Source organism: Girardinichthys multiradiatus, chromosome 11 (genome assembly GCF_021462225.1).
Source record: "Girardinichthys multiradiatus isolate DD_20200921_A chromosome 11, DD_fGirMul_XY1, whole genome shotgun sequence".
Lineage (NCBI taxonomy): Eukaryota > Metazoa > Chordata > Actinopteri > Cyprinodontiformes > Goodeidae > Girardinichthys > Girardinichthys multiradiatus.
This window is the reverse complement of record NC_061804.1, coordinates 26212677-26229721: the sequence shown is the minus strand read 5'-3', so window position 1 is coordinate 26229721 and position 17045 is coordinate 26212677. Positions and strand designations below refer to the sequence as shown.

General features: G+C 41.5%; 1 protein-coding gene across 2 annotated transcripts in view; it reads right to left on the bottom strand.

Moving 5' to 3' along the window:
* Nucleotides 1-844: 844 nt before the first annotated feature.
* atp2a3 (ATPase sarcoplasmic/endoplasmic reticulum Ca2+ transporting 3) overlaps nt 845-17045 on the bottom strand; it is a 69963-nt gene continuing 53762 nt past the window's right edge. Inside the window, exons 11-22 of one of the 2 annotated variants that reach the window (XM_047378956.1) lie at nt 15661-15792; nt 11397-11513; nt 10696-10914; nt 9798-10133; nt 9072-9292; nt 8792-8994; nt 6295-6380; nt 6052-6185; nt 4844-4961; nt 4241-4358; nt 4071-4101; nt 845-3961 (exon numbers count right to left, since the gene is read on the bottom strand). In XM_047378956.1, coding sequence (XP_047234912.1) covers nt 4097-4101; nt 4241-4358; nt 4844-4961; nt 6052-6185; nt 6295-6380; nt 8792-8994; nt 9072-9292; nt 9798-10133; nt 10696-10914; nt 11397-11513; nt 15661-15792 — 1689 coding nt within the window. In that variant the 3' untranslated portion in view covers nt 845-3961; nt 4071-4096. The remainder of the gene's footprint in view (nt 3962-4070; nt 4102-4240; nt 4359-4843; nt 4962-6051; nt 6186-6294; nt 6381-8791; nt 8995-9071; nt 9293-9797; nt 10134-10695; nt 10915-11396; nt 11514-15660; nt 15793-17045) is intronic. The other variant, XM_047378955.1, reaches the window with a different exon arrangement.

Below are 17045 nucleotides of genomic sequence, written 5' to 3'. Positions count from 1 at the left end.
ATAAAAGACCTGAAATATTTCAGTTAGTGTGCAATGAATCTAAAATATCAGTCAGTCAGTCAGTCATTTTCTACCGCTTATTCCATAGTGGGTCGCGGGGGAGCTGGTGCATATCTCCAGCAGTCTATGGGCGAGAGGCAGGGTACACCCTGGACAGATCGCCAGTCCATCGCAGGGAAACACACAAACAACCATGCACACACTCATTCATACACCTAAGGTCAATTTAGAGAGACCAATTAACCTAATAGGCATGTCTTTGGACTGTGGGAGGAAGCCGGAGTACCCGGTGAGAACCCACGTGGGAATCTAAAATATATGAATGTTAAATTTTCATCATTACATTATGGAAAATAATGAACTTTATCACAATATGCTAATATTTTGAGAAGGACCTGTATAAGTCACTGACTCGATGCAATCCGCTGGGTTTCCCTAGATAGAAAAACTTTTTAACCAATTTGAATAAATAACTGAATCTGACATTGTTCGATAATTAGGATTAATTGGATTGTATGTACCTGACTTGAAATCTGTATTAGATTGAACTGACTTTATGAAGTGCCATGAGAGGACACCTGTTGTGAATTGGTGCTATATAAATAAAACTGAAATGAATTTCTCAGTGTATACTTACACAAACCCCTATCAAACTCCAAGTGCTAGTAACACTATCTGCTGCCTCTACAAGGCATTTCTTTGTTTTATAGTTATTGTTTTATCACCCATAAGATGCCCCAGCACCTGCCTGTAACACTACTGCCCCAGTTGAGAAAACTAGGGCAAAACAACCCTTAAAACATCAGGAACATGCGGACTTATGACAAAGAACACAAGCTCTGAATAAATAACAAGATAAATAATCTTTATTTCCACATCTCTGTTGTTTATAAAATTATGTGTCCACAATTAATATTAACAAGGCAACACAGAGAATCCTTTTTATTTTTCAGAGGTGGAACTCAGGCTCTGTAGACCTCTCACTAATCCATACTGTAAAATCAGAAAGACAGAACCTGATTGCTCCAACGCTTTTACTGATGGCGGCCATAGTTTTACAAACCAAGGACTAAAAGTGGAAGTCTTGCGCAACAAGTTCCACGCGTCAGACCCAGAACAATGGCCGTGGGTCTCCAGAGCCTGATTTCTCACCAACAATGTAGTCAGAAAACATCAGGACTTCATCACTGCTCAGCGCTCAGTGTAAACCAGACACAGCTCATGAGCAGTTTGCTGAGCGTTCCCACACCAGATAGCCCTCGCTGAAATGAGCCATGTCATTGCCACTAACAAACATAAGCACTACTTGTCTCTATCTTAATTTCATATCTTTTTCTCTACAGTAAAGACAAAACAGCAACTGTAAAAACCAAACAAAACAGTGAGGAAATGACCTTGTATTGTACGCACACCAGAGAAAACAAAAAGACAGATCCTTAGCCATGTGCTCAACGGAGACGTAAAAAAAACTGTTTCCTTGCAAGTCTGTCTGATGTAACTATGATGTAAGATCAGAAAAATTAAATATTACATACTGTATAGGTTATTATTACAGTAACAAAGTTCCATGCGATCATATTCTTCTCGCCTGTACAGAATTGAGGACTCAGTAGTAAATAACAACGCTATACAGACTTATAGTGCCTGGTTGCAGGAGTGCCAGCACGTTACAGAGACCTGGAGACCTGGGGCCCCGGGGGTGGGGTTGGGTGGATGTGGTGGGGTAGGGTAGGGCAGGGTGGGTGCCAGGGAATTAAATCATAATTCTAAAGTGAATTAAGAAATTAAAGGATAAGTCCACCCTTATTTTTCTTTCCCAGCGATCCGATGATGCGTTATTATTAAATACCCATCTACATTATTTAAGAGTGGTCCCAGGAGAGCTGAAAACATCCTGGATGTCTATAACCCTGTAGTTGATTTAAAAGAAGAAAAAAACATTCTTAGGCAAACAAACAGATGTACAGAGAGGAACAGCAGACTGATGTCTCAGGATGGGGACTGCCTTTAGTTCTACTGTCCCACTGGGAAGATGAGTCCTACTTATAGCAATCAGGTCTGGAAGCAACAGCAAAAGAGGAAGGATCTTCCCATTACGTCAGCTCCCCCAAGCCAGTGTCATTACACAACAGAGAATTTACCATGAACAGTTGCCCTTGTGTCAGGCTGTTGGTATCATCAGAGATCTGCGATAATTCAGTTGGTCATGACTTGAACATTTTAAGTAAATTTAACATTATACTAAGAAAATAAATTTTTTTTCATTTATTAGTTACAGTTCTTAACAGATCTTCTCCATGACGAAAACTGAGGGGGAACCGTCGGTGTGTGGAGGTTTTAAACCAGCACCTGACTGACCTTCTAGTTTTTAATGGCAATTCTCTACCTACCCTTACAACATGGAAGAAACAAGAGCCTTCCACGGGAAATCAAACTCTCTGACCCCACCCACAGAGCACCAGGGACCCCCCAAAACAAACTCCTGTAAAATTAAGACTTAAAACAGACATTCAGACCCCACTGGGTTCATTCAGTCAAATACATTGTCTAGTCATTTTAAAACAATCAGCAAGTAAACCGCAAAAGCGCTGAGAGAGCAACAGGAGCTGAGGAAGCGACACACAGGAAGCAAAATCCAGGACATTTATTTGCTCACTGTTGGTGAATGCAACAGAGATGAGTAGAAAGAGTTGGAGTTAGCTTTAAAAAAAAGTAGATCAGATATCAGCCACAAAAACTGACCAGTGCATCTCTAGCTTTAACTAAAGTTTAAGGATATTAGGGGCCAAGTTGGTTGTACATGCTGCTGTTTGCTGCTCTATTTCTTCCTGTCTTAATGTAGAAGGGTCAATTTGGTAGCTGTGCTACTAAAAAAGTCTATGAAGAGTGTGTGTGTGTGGATAAGAAGTGATTTGATTCTTATGGATGAGTCTTACCTGGATCTAGGATTTGTATTTTTGTTTTTTAGCTTTGTTAGGGATCATGTTTCCTTTGTTAGGTCTTAAGGTTTGCCCAGTGCGTCAGCTGACCTCAGCTCCTCGAATCAAGAGCTGATAGAAGCAGCCAAGCAGCGTAAAGCCATTCACACCTTTAACCCCCCCCCCCATCCACCACCAAAATAAGAGCCTGAATGGGCCACAACCTAAGGCCCAATGCTGCTTCCTCAAACAGAGCACAGGAAAGAGAGACAGAGCAATAGAAACCATAAAGGAGGGTAACCCCAAGAAGAGCTTGCTTGGAGGAAGTGCAAACAGAAAAGGCGAAGACAAACTGGAAGTTGCTGTGATGAGACCATGCTCCCGCAGCCGTGTGGGTGGTGGCAGCAGCTCCGGGACATGAATACGGTGGCTCTCCCACGCAATGTCATCCTCCAGGTCTGCCTGTCCTCATCTTCTGTATTCTTGCCCTTTCACTTTTATGTTTATAGTCTCTTCTCCGTCTCTCTTTCAGGCATTGTGTTGACCTACAACCAAGCTCTCCCCCCCAAACAAAAATCCCACACCCCACTCCCCCATTCTCAACCCCCTTCCCTAATGTCTGCACCACTATGTTTGAACTGTTCAGTGAAAAAGAGCAAATGAGCAGAAATTGTTTTAAGAAGCTCAAGGCTGTTTTATTCTCTTTTTTTTCCTGCATTTTCTTCTCATCCTCGCAGCTAAAAGAAAGTCGTGCATCTGCAAACACACACTCAAAACACACACAACCCACATCCCCACTCACACACTCGTACAAAGCCATGCTCGAAGGAACACAAACACTCTCTTCCTCTCTAAGCCTTGCTCGTTTTTAGTGGTGCCGTGTTGGACATGCAGGGGACGGGAACAAGGGCCAGGGAGAGAGAAAAGGTTCCTAGCTCATAAAGGGGAGAGTGTAGCTGTGTGTGTGTCTAACTATGCGAATGCGACAAGAGAAAGGTCTTAGTTCAGCTGCCATCTCCGCCGATATTTCTTCTCCTCATCATCTGCCGGAGACAACACAAAAATAAACATGGTTTAGAAAACCCAATAAGCAGCTTATATTGGTACGCTTCTACAGCGGAGAAGACAAAGGCTGGAAAAAAGCTGCAATACCTTTCCACAGAAGGTGAGATAAAAGTTTATGCTGAGATGGAAAGCACGAAAAAGAAGAAGCAGAAAAAGGATCAGTGGATGAATAAAGCTGCTTAACATTACAAAAAAGGAACAAACTGGAACCAACTTTGAATAAGCTCAGTCTTGTAAAGTGGGTTCTCTTAACTTACCTTCTAAATGGTTCCTGGAAATATATTTCAGTGCCTCATCCAGGAGGATGACTGGGATAGAAATCTTTAGGACCACAATCCACTGACACCAGGTCAAAGGGGTCACCTGGAAGATCAGCTGAGGGGCAAAGAAAACCCATTCAGAAATATTTGGTAATGCAGAAAAATGAGAAAAAGTTAGCACACTACATAGTGTTCAACAAACTGTATGACCCCACATATTTCATGTGTTTTTGGTCAACTTTTACATTGAACAACACAAATTTATTCCTAAACGAACACCAGGCTTAAGATGCTGGATGGAGAAATAATAAGATAAAAGAGATATAATAAATTTATTGCAGCTGGTTGACAAAACATATATTAGTTTTTTGTCTCCAAAAAGGGTCAAATTCAAAGTACAAGTCAATGTCTCTCTACTTCTTTTTGTATTTTTAGTACAAATCAAAATATTTTTGAATTATGTAAAAAAATATAATAAGGTGGTTTTTGATTTTAAACTATTTTTATTGTGACTACATACACACATCTTTATGTATTGCCTTACATTTTTAGTTTGTTTACTGAGCATGGTCAGAAACTTTAGGTGTTCTGCGTACTCACCGGCAGAGGCTCGACATACAGGATCAGGAAGTGGAGGGAGAGAGACAGGATGATGGCTCCCAGCAGCCAAATATTGACCCAAGGAGGCATTCTGATCAGGGACTGATTCTCAGACAAACTGTCAAGATAGATGTTCCAACAGTTCAGGAAAAACAAAAATCAAGCTCCTCACTCTGAAATAAATCTGTCTAAAACGTAACATGCACAGTCTGCTTTCCACAAGTCAGTTTTCTAATGAGGAATCATGTTCCTATTATTTTTTACCTCTGTTACAAATACTGCTCATGATTATTTTTAGGGATGAACGATATATTGGCCTTAACATCTGTATCGGCTGATGTTAGTCAATTCTTAACATATCGGCATTGGCAACATAAGTAAAACTGGGCCAATACTAACAACCGATCATTATTTCCATCTTGTTGCTGGTTGTCTCTGTGTTTCTTTAGGGGGAGGGGAGGAGGTTGGCCATCTGATAATAGTTTGTGCATGTGACTGATGCAGCGCAGGACTGAGGGGTGTTTACCTGAAGCAGAAGAATGTAAGTGTAGGGTTGTTTTTTTCACTGTGTTGAAAGGGTGGAGAAATATGTATAATATAAATAATATCTGTACATATCGGGTCTTCGCCATAAAAGCAATATTAATATTGATATTGGCCTAAATTTTCAGATCGTTGCATTCCAAATGATTTTATCCCATACTTACACGATTTTTGGTTATGATTGTTCATTGAGTTGGAAATGAGACTGTATTTGTTGCACTTTTTCTTTCTTAATACTTCTTGCATGTTTCTGAATTCCATGTTTTATAATGCAGCCATGCTTCAACCACATAAAAAGTGTAAAATTATATAATTTATCACAATATCTGATGGTCAGATAGTGTTAAGGTTCTATTAAATATTATTTGGAGCAGCAGTCAAACCTGAAATACAAATCTGATCAAATGCCAAGTCCTGCCTCTGAAAACCTATTTATTCTACTTAAGTCAAGTAGTTCAAAACTATAGCAGCAGCTACATTAAGTCATTCTTGGTAAATCGCTGTCAGTGGTGTTTCCAGCTGTTATCTACACACAGTAACTCAGTTTCTCCTTCAAAGGGCTTGTGTTCTCGCTGGATGACAGTGTCTGATCCCTTTAATAAAAATCTGACAGTCCTGACATTCAAGGCCTGTCTATTCAGACTCGACATCAGAGGACCACTGACCTGTTGAGGGCGTTAAACATTTCAATAGTGACCAGCACGGACAGCGCCATGGTGGTGGGGTAGCGGGACTCAAACACCTCACAGTCGATTTCCTGGAACATGGGGTTGTCCTCTGTGCACTGCATGAAGTGTCGCTGTACATGAAGAGAGAGCGAGAGGATTTATGCTAAAACATAGCTGAAACTTTCAAGGCCAGAGATTTGCTCCAACAGTCAAAAAATGCAATATACAGATTGAGCTCACCAGTTGGTAGAAAGACACATGGGGTCCCTCTTCATCAAAGAGGTACCACCATGTGGCTGCGCTCACTGTTCCAAGGCCCACATATCCTAAAGGAAGACATAAAATTGAGATCAAATCTTAAGAGGAAAAAACAAGTACAGCAACACTGATTTTCCAAGAGATACCATGCATATGTGCACATTTTGCTATACACATTGCCTTGCAAAAGTTTCCATACGCCTTGAACTTTTTCACATGCTGTTATGTTACAGCCAAAAACCTTAATGAGTTTTATTAGGATGTTATGTGATAGATGAACACAAAAAAGTGAATAACTTTTGAAGTGGAAGGAAAAGGAAACATGGTAAACAGAATGTTTTGCATATGTGAAAAATGTACACGGTTTTGCATTGAGACGACTTAACATTTAGTGCAATCAATGAGTAATTTAATCCACCTAAACTGACTAAAGGGGTAGACAGCATTAATCAGGGAATTAGCCAAGAGACCCATGGTAACCCTGGAGGAGCTGCAGACATCCACAGCCCAGGTGGAAGAATCCTTTGACTGGACAACTTTTATTTCTACACTCCACTCCTATCCATCCTTAAAGGTTAACTTCACTAATCTGATCTTTAAAGAAGAGCAGCAAGGTATGCATGCCATTACTAGAGTCTTGGAAGAAGGTGCTCTGGTCAGTAAACCATTTACCAGTGGTTTTGGCACTGTGAGCAGGTGCCAGGTCGTGCTGAAAAATGAAATCTTCATCTCCATAAAGCTTTTCAGCAGATGGAAGCATGAAGTGCTCCAAAATCTCCTGATAGCTAGCTGCATTGACCCTGCCCTTGATAAAACACAGTGGACCAACACCAGCAGCTGACACGGCACCCCAGACCATCACTGACTGTGGGTACTTGACACTGGACTTCTGGCATTTTGGCATTTCCTTCTCCCCAGTCTTCCTCCAGACTCTGGCACCTTGATTTCCGAATGACATGCAGAATTTGCTTTCATCCGAAAAAAGTACTTTGGACCACTGAGCAACAGTCCAGTGCTGCTTCTCTGTAGCCCAGGTCAGGCGCTTCTGCCGCTGTTTCTGGTTCAAAAGTGGCTTGACCTGGGGAATGCGGCACCTGTAGCCCATTTCCTGCACACGCCTGTGCACGGTGGCTCTGGATGTTTCTACTCCAGACTCAGTCCACTGCTTCCGCAGGTCCCCCAAGGTCTGGAATCGGCCCTTCTCCACAATCTTCCTCAGGGTCCGGTCACCTCTTCTCGTTGTGCAGCGTTTTCTGCCACACTTTTTCCTTCCCACAGACTTCCCACTGAGGTGTCTTGATACAGCACTCTGGGAACAGCCAATTTGTTCAGAAATGTCTTTCTGTGTCTTACCCTCTTGCTTGAGGGTGTCAATAGTGGCCTTCTGGACAGCAGTCAGGTCGGCAGTCTTACCCATGATTGGGGTTTTGAGTGATGAACCAGGCTGGGAGTTTTAAAGGTCTCAGGAATCTTTTGCAGGTGTTTAGAGTTAACTTGTTGATTCAGATGATTAGGTTCATAGCTCGTTTAGAGACCCTTTTAATGATATGCTAATTTTGTGAGATAGGAATTTGGGGTTTTCATGAGCTGTATGCCAAAATCATCCGTATGAAGACAATAAAAGACCTGAAATATTTCAGTTAGTGTGCAATAAATCTAAAATATATGAATGTTAAATTTTCATCATGACATTATGGAAAATAATGAACTTTATCACAATATGCTAATATTTTGAGAAGGACCTGTACAAGTCACTGACTCGATGCAATCCGCTGGGTTTCCCTAGATAGAAAAACTTTTTAACCAATTTGAATAAATAACTGGTCAAATAAAATCAACTTTTCACCTGTAAGTGCAGTGCAAGGTGGTTCTCCAAAGTATTGACTCAAGGGGAATGAATATAAATGCACATTACAGCTTTAGGATTAGTAAAAAATATTGAAAACAATGTATTATTTTCCTTAAACTTTGATCCTACACTACTTAGTCTTGGTCTGTTGCATATGGGATATGAATATTTTTGCAAGATAGTGAATGTATAAGTTAGAGGGACAATTTAGAATAATTTTATATGTAATAGTCATTCAGTCATTTTCTACCGCTTCTTCCATAGTGGGTCACGGGGAAGCTGGTGCCTATCTCCAGCAGTCTATGGGCAGGAGGCGGGGCACACCCTGGACAGGTCCCCAGTCCATCCCAGGGCAACACACAAACAACCATGCACACACTCAGTAACACCTAAGGGCAATTTAGAGAAACCAGTTAACCTAACATTCCTGTTTTTGGACTGTGGGAAAAGGCTGGAGTACCCGGAGAGAACCCGCGCATACACAGGGAGAACAAAGACCCCTGGCCGGGAATCGAACCAGGACCTTCTTGCTGCAAGGCAATAGTGGCACTGTGCCACCGTGCAGCATTATAATAATAACCTAATAATTAACTTTTAATCAATTTGTCATCATCTCAGACTTCATGCTACCTCCAATGGCGAGGTATCTGAAGAAGAGCCAGCCAGAGATAAGTGGCTCCTTAGGGTTGCGGGGGGGTTTGTCCATAATGTCCAGGTCTGGGGGGTTAAAGCCCAGGGCGGTGGCAGGAAGCCCATCAGTCACCAGATTAACCCACAGCAGCTGGACTGGAATCAGCGCTTCGGGGAGACCAAGGATGGCCGTCAGGAAGATGCTGTGGACAGGCAGAGAGAAAGCAGATCAGCAGAGGTCAGGGACAGTCTCATGTGGAGGTCCAGATCTCGTCCTCACCACACAACTTCTCCCACGTTGGAGGAGATTAGGTATCTGATGAACTGCTTCATGTTGTTGTAGATGGCTCTGCCCTCCTCCACAGCGGCCACGATGGTGGAGAAGTTATCATCAGACAGCACCATCTCAGACGCCGACTTGGCCACTGCTGTCCCGGAACCCATGGCGATGCCAATCTCTGCCTTCTTCAGAGCTGGGGCGTCGTTCACGCCGTCTCCTGTCTGAGTTAGAACATAATCCATAAGATAATGCAAGATCTCAGTTTAATGAAAGCTCTGAATCTGAATTTTTTCTGAGGCCATTAGATTTACTGCAAACAATATATTCTATAAGAATCAAGTTCAAACTGTGCCAGTGTGTCTGAAAGCAGTTCTGGATTAATGGGAGTGCTGGAAAACATCTGACAGCCAAATGGTGACATTGTTGCCTTGCTGCCTTCCCTGTGGTTCTGCCGCTCTTCTCAGGCGTGTGTCATATAGGAAGCAGCAGAGCGAGTGACATCTACTGATAGCACAGTCTGAGAGAGCAGCCTCAGAGAGAACTGAAACATGGCACGCCTCACTGGCCTCTTCTCCTTCACCGTTCAAATGTTAGTTACCCAACACAAGCATGGAGGAGAAGATACACTGTTCAATAAAAGCTGTGTGACAAATACAGAGTGTAAAATTCTGGTGGGGAACAGTGGAGATCTATACTAGTCAACTTTAGAGTGAGTTAATTTCTCACCATGGCCGTGATCTCATCAAATGACTGCAGGTATCCAACTATTTTGGACTTGTGTGCTGGCTCAACGCGGGCGAAGCATCGTGCGCGTTTCACAGCTTCTCTCTGCTCCTCCTGGGTGAGGTCGTCAAACTCGCGGCCCGTGTAGGCCTTCCCCTTTACATCTTCCTCCTCTCCAAAGATGCCGATGCATCTGCAGATGGCTACAGCCGTGCCTTTGTTGTCTCCCGTGATCATGATGACTCTGATACCGGCCTCGTTGCACAGCTTCACCGAGCCAATCACCTCCTTCCTAGGTGGGTCCAGCATGCCCACACAGCCGACGAATGTTAGCCCCATCTAGAAGTAAAAAAAGGGAGGTTGGAGGTTTCACAAATGGATGGATGGATGGATGGATGGTAATTTTAGACAATGGGAACAAAGCAAGACAGAGATATTCTTCCATATTCTATTATCATTTTCATACTTATCCAGACATGAAAAATACCAAAATCCATCAGTTCTAGACATTTCCAGACTACACAAGAAACCTGGAGTTTTGTGCCAGTCTTTTACAGCCCTTTAGTTAAACCTAGCATAGACTGATACCACTAAGGTCTGCAGAACCAGAACCTTACAGCTGACTGATTGTGAGAGGCCGTTAGCAGGAAAAACAGCTAGCCTGACACACTGAAGTAAACGGCAGCTGACAAGCAACAGCTTGCTCATAGCATGCTACCAAGGGTGCATATATTAGCTTCCTTGCTGGATACAGCATCACAAAGACATTTTCCTGGTTTCAGTCCGTGTGCTACATTCCTAATCATGTCGAAAATAATAAGAATTTCTTAATAAGACCAAAGTAGATGACTGAAACATGGGCATGTCTGAACATGTGACCGTGAGCTAAACTCCTTCGTACCTCATATTGTGCAAACTTGCTGGAGTTCTCCAGGTCCATGTCCTCTTTGCGTAGCGGGGTGTCGTGGGTGGCCAGAGCGAGGCAGCGCAGGGTGTCCTTGCCCGTCCCCCACTCCCTGATCTTACACATCAGCTGCTCACGCAGGGCTGGTGTCATAGTTACCTTTGCTGTTCCCACACGCAGGTACTCACACCTCTCCACCACACTTTCAGGAGCACCCTGTGAGGAGACGAAAACAAAACAAAACAAAAACAAAAATCCACAAACAGACAAAGAAACATGGGGAAAACAAAGTTCAAATTGAAACGTCATACTATCAGCACTACATAAGCATCGGATCATTTGTTATATCTTTAGGTTTCTCTTCCTTCACTCTTAGTGATTCTTTAATTTATGCTTTTTCTGGATGCGATTCTCTTCACTTAATTTCTGACTATTTAATTCCAACCGACTTACGCCATGTGAGAAACTACTGAGCTGCTTTGCTTCAAGTGACATTATTCATATTTCATAACACATTGGAGACAGAAGCATTTGGACAGAACACTAAATAAAACTAGGGACTTTATATTATTATGAATTTATTTTTACCAGTCTGGAGAACTGTTTTGACAGTCTGAAACAGAATTTGTAGAATATAACCATGTCTGATAACACATGTACTCTAGATGCGTCTCCCAGACTGTAGTCTTTATACATACCTTAACGAACATCTTGCTCTGGGCACCTGCTTTGACAGGAGTGCAATAGACGGACATGGACTTGCGGTCACGTGAGAACTCCAGAGTGAACTCCTTCTTCATCAGCTGCCTGATTACCTAATTGGCAAAACAGATGAAGTAGAAAAGTGAAACAACACAGAAGAAGAAAACTAAAGAGACCGAGAGGCAGAGGCTGAGCTAAGTAGCTATAAGGATCGGTCAAGTTTAGCAGCTTGTGGGTGTCTGAGAGCTCAGGCTGAGCCACTGGCAGCTGAAAAATGGATATTCAGAAGTGACACTCGACCACCTCGTCTTCATGTCTGGTTGTTGCTATAGATACGACTTTATGTGATGATATGGCTCATTAGAGGATCATTAGAAAGGACAGATAGAATCATGAACAACTACAGTCAAATGCTAATTAAACTGCAGACCATAATGTTAAATACCCTGTTCCTCATGTACAGCACTGTGCCTTGCAAACTGTTGTCACATATTAGTGGGTTTTTATGTGACTGACCAACACAAAATACAAAATTGCGACGCAGAAAAGATGCAGGGTTATTAAATGATAAAAACCTGAAAAGTGTGGCATGCATTTGTTTTCAACCCATTTTACTCTAACACCTTTAAATTAAAACGATTACAAACCTTTGTCCCCTTATTATGAAATAGAGTCCAACTGTGCTTAGTTTACTTTCCATATAAATAAAGCTGTTCTGTGAGAACTTTATAGTAGGCTTAGATTATACAAAAATATTTTGAGCTTTAAACATCTCACAGAGCACTGTTCAACCCATCATCTGAAAATGGAAAGAATGTAATAAAACTGCTAACCTACATGCCCGTAGGTTAGCCTTTTTAGTTTAGGTGGACATGCCCGTCCACCTAAACTAAAAAGGATGGGGAAGTAAGCATTACTCAGAGAAGCAGCCAAGAGCTCAATAAGGAGGACCTGCATAAATCTACAGCTCAGGTGGAAACAACTATTATTCATGCACTCCACTAAGCTGGCCTTTATGGAAGATTGAGAAATGACTTAATTCTTGCCAAACAAAGAAACAAAGTAAGTAAGAGGCAGAGCAAACATGTGGAAGAAGATGCTCTGGTCAGACAAGTTAAAATTTTAACTTAAATGCCCACTTTCAAAATTCTATGTGTTGTGGTCAACTACAAACGCACACCACCCTGAACACATCATTCCAAGAGTGAAACATTATGGTGGCAGCGTCATGCTGGTAGGAGGGTGGAGGTTCACCTTCCAGCAGAACAATCTCCCCTAAGCATACAGCCTGAGCTACAAAGGAATGCTTTAGATCACAGTATAGTCATGTGTTATAATAACCAAGTGAGGGTCCAGACTTAAATCCAATGAAGAATCTGGGGCAACACTTGAGGTTTTCTGGTTTCAGTGAATTTTTCAATAGTCTCTATATGTGGAAAGCTGGTAGAGATGTTCTACCAAGGCATGTGAAGCTGTATTAGCAGCGAAAGGCAGTTCTATAAAGTATTTGCTCAGTGTGGCTGAACACAATTTTACATTCTTCACATTATTTTTGTAAATAAATGAAATTACATTTACTGATCTTTCACAATAAACATTATGTTGGTTAATCAATGTATTTTATTGGATCAGAATCAGCTGATTCTGATCCAATAAAATACATTAAAGTTTGTGAACCCTTTTGCAAGGAACCTTTGCTATTAATCTGCACTTAATGTGCTACTTTATTCAACCAGCAGGGGTCGTTCTAGTCAAGAACCTGTTTTAATGAGATGGCTGAGTGCTACACTGTCCGGATAGATAACTGCAGGCGATGAATTTGAACTGGATCCTGTAACCTGCCACTGTGAGAAGCAGCTATGGGATGTTTATCTGAGGAATATAAGGGCCAATTTGTCTCAGTTTCCTGGATCTGCACTTCCAGCAGAAACCAGAAAAAAAAAAAACGCTTCAGTACATTTTATTAAGACATTGCTGAGATTAATCCTTCAATACACAATCAGAAGCAGGCTTTTGAAAGAGTTCAAATGAAAAGCATACTTCCCTAATACTTGGTCTGACTTTACTTAGACTCTTCTCATTAGCTGCTTGTCGATTACTGGGATCCTGTCAGTGACAACATCTGGGCCTTTAATGGCCTCTATTGACACAGGAATGAAGTTGCTCCAAACTACAGGGAATGAAAAGTATTTCGCCTCTGCAAAACCAACACCAGTCTGTTAATCGTTCACAGATCAGGAATCTGACTTTTATTAAAGATCCTGCGTGTTTAACTTTGCAGCATCTAGTCTAGTGCTACACATATTTAAACTACTGCAACATGAATGCACCTAGGAGATATTCTTATGGAAGATTTTTTCTGAGACATAAGCAAACGATCACCAGCTCACGCCCAAAAGTCAAACATCTGTCAAATGACAACACCGTGTGTGAGAATAAGACTGGCCTATTGACTTGTTATATCCTCCAGGGTTAAACAACGCCTAAAGGTGAAGGATGATTTGACAAAATATGTGAAAGAGGGGGCCCCCTTCCATGGGCAGAGTTCAGCATAACAAGCTGAGAAATACCGCCTCCCTTGCATATTAACGCTGAGAAAAGCAGAGCCTGCAGCAGATATGCCAGCTGTAGGGGCAAACTATTGTTGCTGTAGATTATAGAATGGATACTGAGGAGAAAAAATAGTTCTGCACAGGGGAGGGGTTCAACAGCTATGATTGGACTGTTAGAAAGACAAACATCCTGTCTATAACTGTCAGGCTTATAGCATGAACAGCTCCTGTGCTGTGGCTACAAAGTTTCAATATGTTCTAACCGCAGATTTTTGCAGAAACATCCTCTGGCACAAGTTAAAATTTGCAAAAATGTTTTGTGGTCTGATGGAGTAGAGATTAAAAAAATAATGACCATTGTTACATTTGGAGGTAAAAGGGAGGCAAGCTTGTAAGCCTGAGAACATCAACCCAGCTGTGAAGTACGGCATCATGATGTCGGGCTGTTTTGCAGCGGGGGGAACTTGTGCATTTTTACAAAATGGATGGCATCAGGAAGAAGGAATGAACATTCTGAGAAAAAATTTAAGCAACATCTTAAAACAGCCAGTAAGTTAAAGTTTTATTGCAAATGGGTCTTGATCCTATTTATACCGAAAAACAAAGTGGCTTCAGGACAACAAAATCCCTGTTTTGGATTGGCCATCATATAACCCTAATCTCAGTCCAAGAGAAAAGTTGTGGGAACGGGGGAAAAGGTGACCAAAGTGGCCTACAAACAGAACTTAGTTACACCAACGTACACCAGTAACGTTAATGTATTAATTCCCAAAATAAATTCTTTATTATTTTTACAATACTAACTGATGTAAAACAGGAAAAAGTTTGTCTGATTTAACATCAGAGAACGAATATTTTTTTAACAGAGCATGTAAACGACTGGCTTCAACCACTTATGAAAAGTGAAAAATGAAATATTACATTGTATCAGTAATTTAATAAAAAAAACAGCCAAAATGTTTGGATCATGATTCTTAATATTTCCAAATGAATGAAGAAACTAAGAGGCAGCCAGGTGATGCTGATCAAATACAGTCATTCACAGTAAAAGCAGAGTTTTGGACAGTTTCACTGGTCTGGAGCATACAGGTGTGTGTCAAAGCAATGCCAACAGCAATGACATTAGAGAAGCAACTATAGCTACCAATCAAACTGGGATTGGATGTTAGGCAGTTCCTTAAAGTTACAAGTCCATAATATAAATTATTATTTGAGCTATTAAAATTGTGCCTTTCGCTATTGGAAATATTTCCAAACAATAAAATTTGTCTTTCTTGTAAGAGAGGGAAACAGTAACATCTTTTTCAGCTGGTTGACTGGCAGTGCACAGAAACAGGTGGGTGAGGGGCCATGCTGTATTACTCCATCTTCCACACAGTTGGAGAAATATTTTGTGACTATCATCTGGAATAATCAAAAGGACTTTAAACTGTAGGAAGGGGTAGATGAACATGTTGAGCATCTTAGAAATTGTGACGTTTCTTCGTTACCATGACACAGAACGTCCAACACTAAAACAGGACAAGGTCAACAGTTCAGACAATAACCCAAATGAGATGCTGTAGTAGGACTTCTTTTAAAGAATCGAGCATGGTTGAATCCTCACACGCCTCAGTGAATTGTGGCTCAGTGAAGAGTGGAGTAAAACTCTAAAGAATTGAAAGATGAAAGCTGCAGTTTCTACAAAGAGAAATCTTCATGCTCTTACCGAGTTGCAGGCACCAGCCCGTTCCACCTTAGTGAGTCCCGACAGGTCCGTCTTAAAGACGTTCATCTTCTCCACCAGGGTGCTGAGAGCCGTCTCTGTGGCTTCCCCCACCTTCTCATAAACTCCTTTACTCTGTAAGAGAAAAGACTGGCAATGGAACACTCAGCAGAACATATTACAGTCATACACTGTACCGTATTGTCAACAATGTGCTCTAAAATTTACTCAATGATGACCCTAAAGCAAATATGCTTTGAACATATCTTTTTTTTTACATATGGCCAGTCCAGCATGCAAGGTGTTTTGCCTTTGCCAGCTGGGATGTGGAGATGTTGACATGAAGCACTAATGGTAAACAGCACACATCATTTGTCTGTGTGACGGGCAATAGATGGCAATAAAACTCCTTGTTTCCCTCCAGCATTCCCATCATCCCCCTGCTGCTCTGTCCTTCTCACACATGGTTTAGCACACATATCTTAGAATCTTTTTCAGAAATTAGCCAAACTGGTGGCAAAGAGGCTATTTCTGAAAACTTAAACTTGAGGCGATACATGGAAGAGGAGAAGTGCTTTGTCCCTGGCCTCTCTACTCAGCATGGTTACCATGATAACGTGACGATGACAAAGAGGTGAGAAAAACAATCCAAGCCAGAGAGAAGATGATACATGAGAGTAAAATTAGCTCGATAGAAGAGAATGCTCCTACAGGCTTAGTCTATGTAACACTGCAAAACAATTTTTCAAAATCAAATCCCCGTTAGAACCCTGTATGTGTAACAGATAAATCTACAGAGAATTGCAAAAGAAAAAAAAAAAATCAGACCCCTTAAACTTTCACATTTTAACCCCAAAAAGTCTTTCATCATTGTGAAGTGGAAGGAAAATGGTGGATGGTTTTAAAGTTTTTTTTTCCACAAACAAAAATGTAAAAAGTGTGGCATGACTTTGTATTCAGCCCTCCTGAGTCAATACTATGTAACTGCAACCTGGATATGTCCCTACCAGCTATGCACATCTAATGGCTGAACATTTTGCCCTTTCTTGGCAAAATAGCTAAAGCTCAGTCAGACTGGATAGAGAGCGTCTGTGGATTTAGGCCGTGTCCACACGGAGACAAGCTTAGGTGTATTTACAAAGGTATTTTGTTGCTTAGGCATTGCGTCCACAGTGATCCAGCCCTTTAGAGATGAAAAACAAGAGTTTTTAAAACCGAATCCCAGACTGGAAATATTTAAAAACGGTGGTTCCGTGTTTCTGTGTGTACATGCGAAACACATCTTTTCTGAAACGACTTTGTAGCTCCACCTCTCCGTTTCCCCCATGCGCCTCTTTGCACCATTTTGCTGTGTTATGGAGACAAAGCTTTTTCTGCTGTAGGTTGAA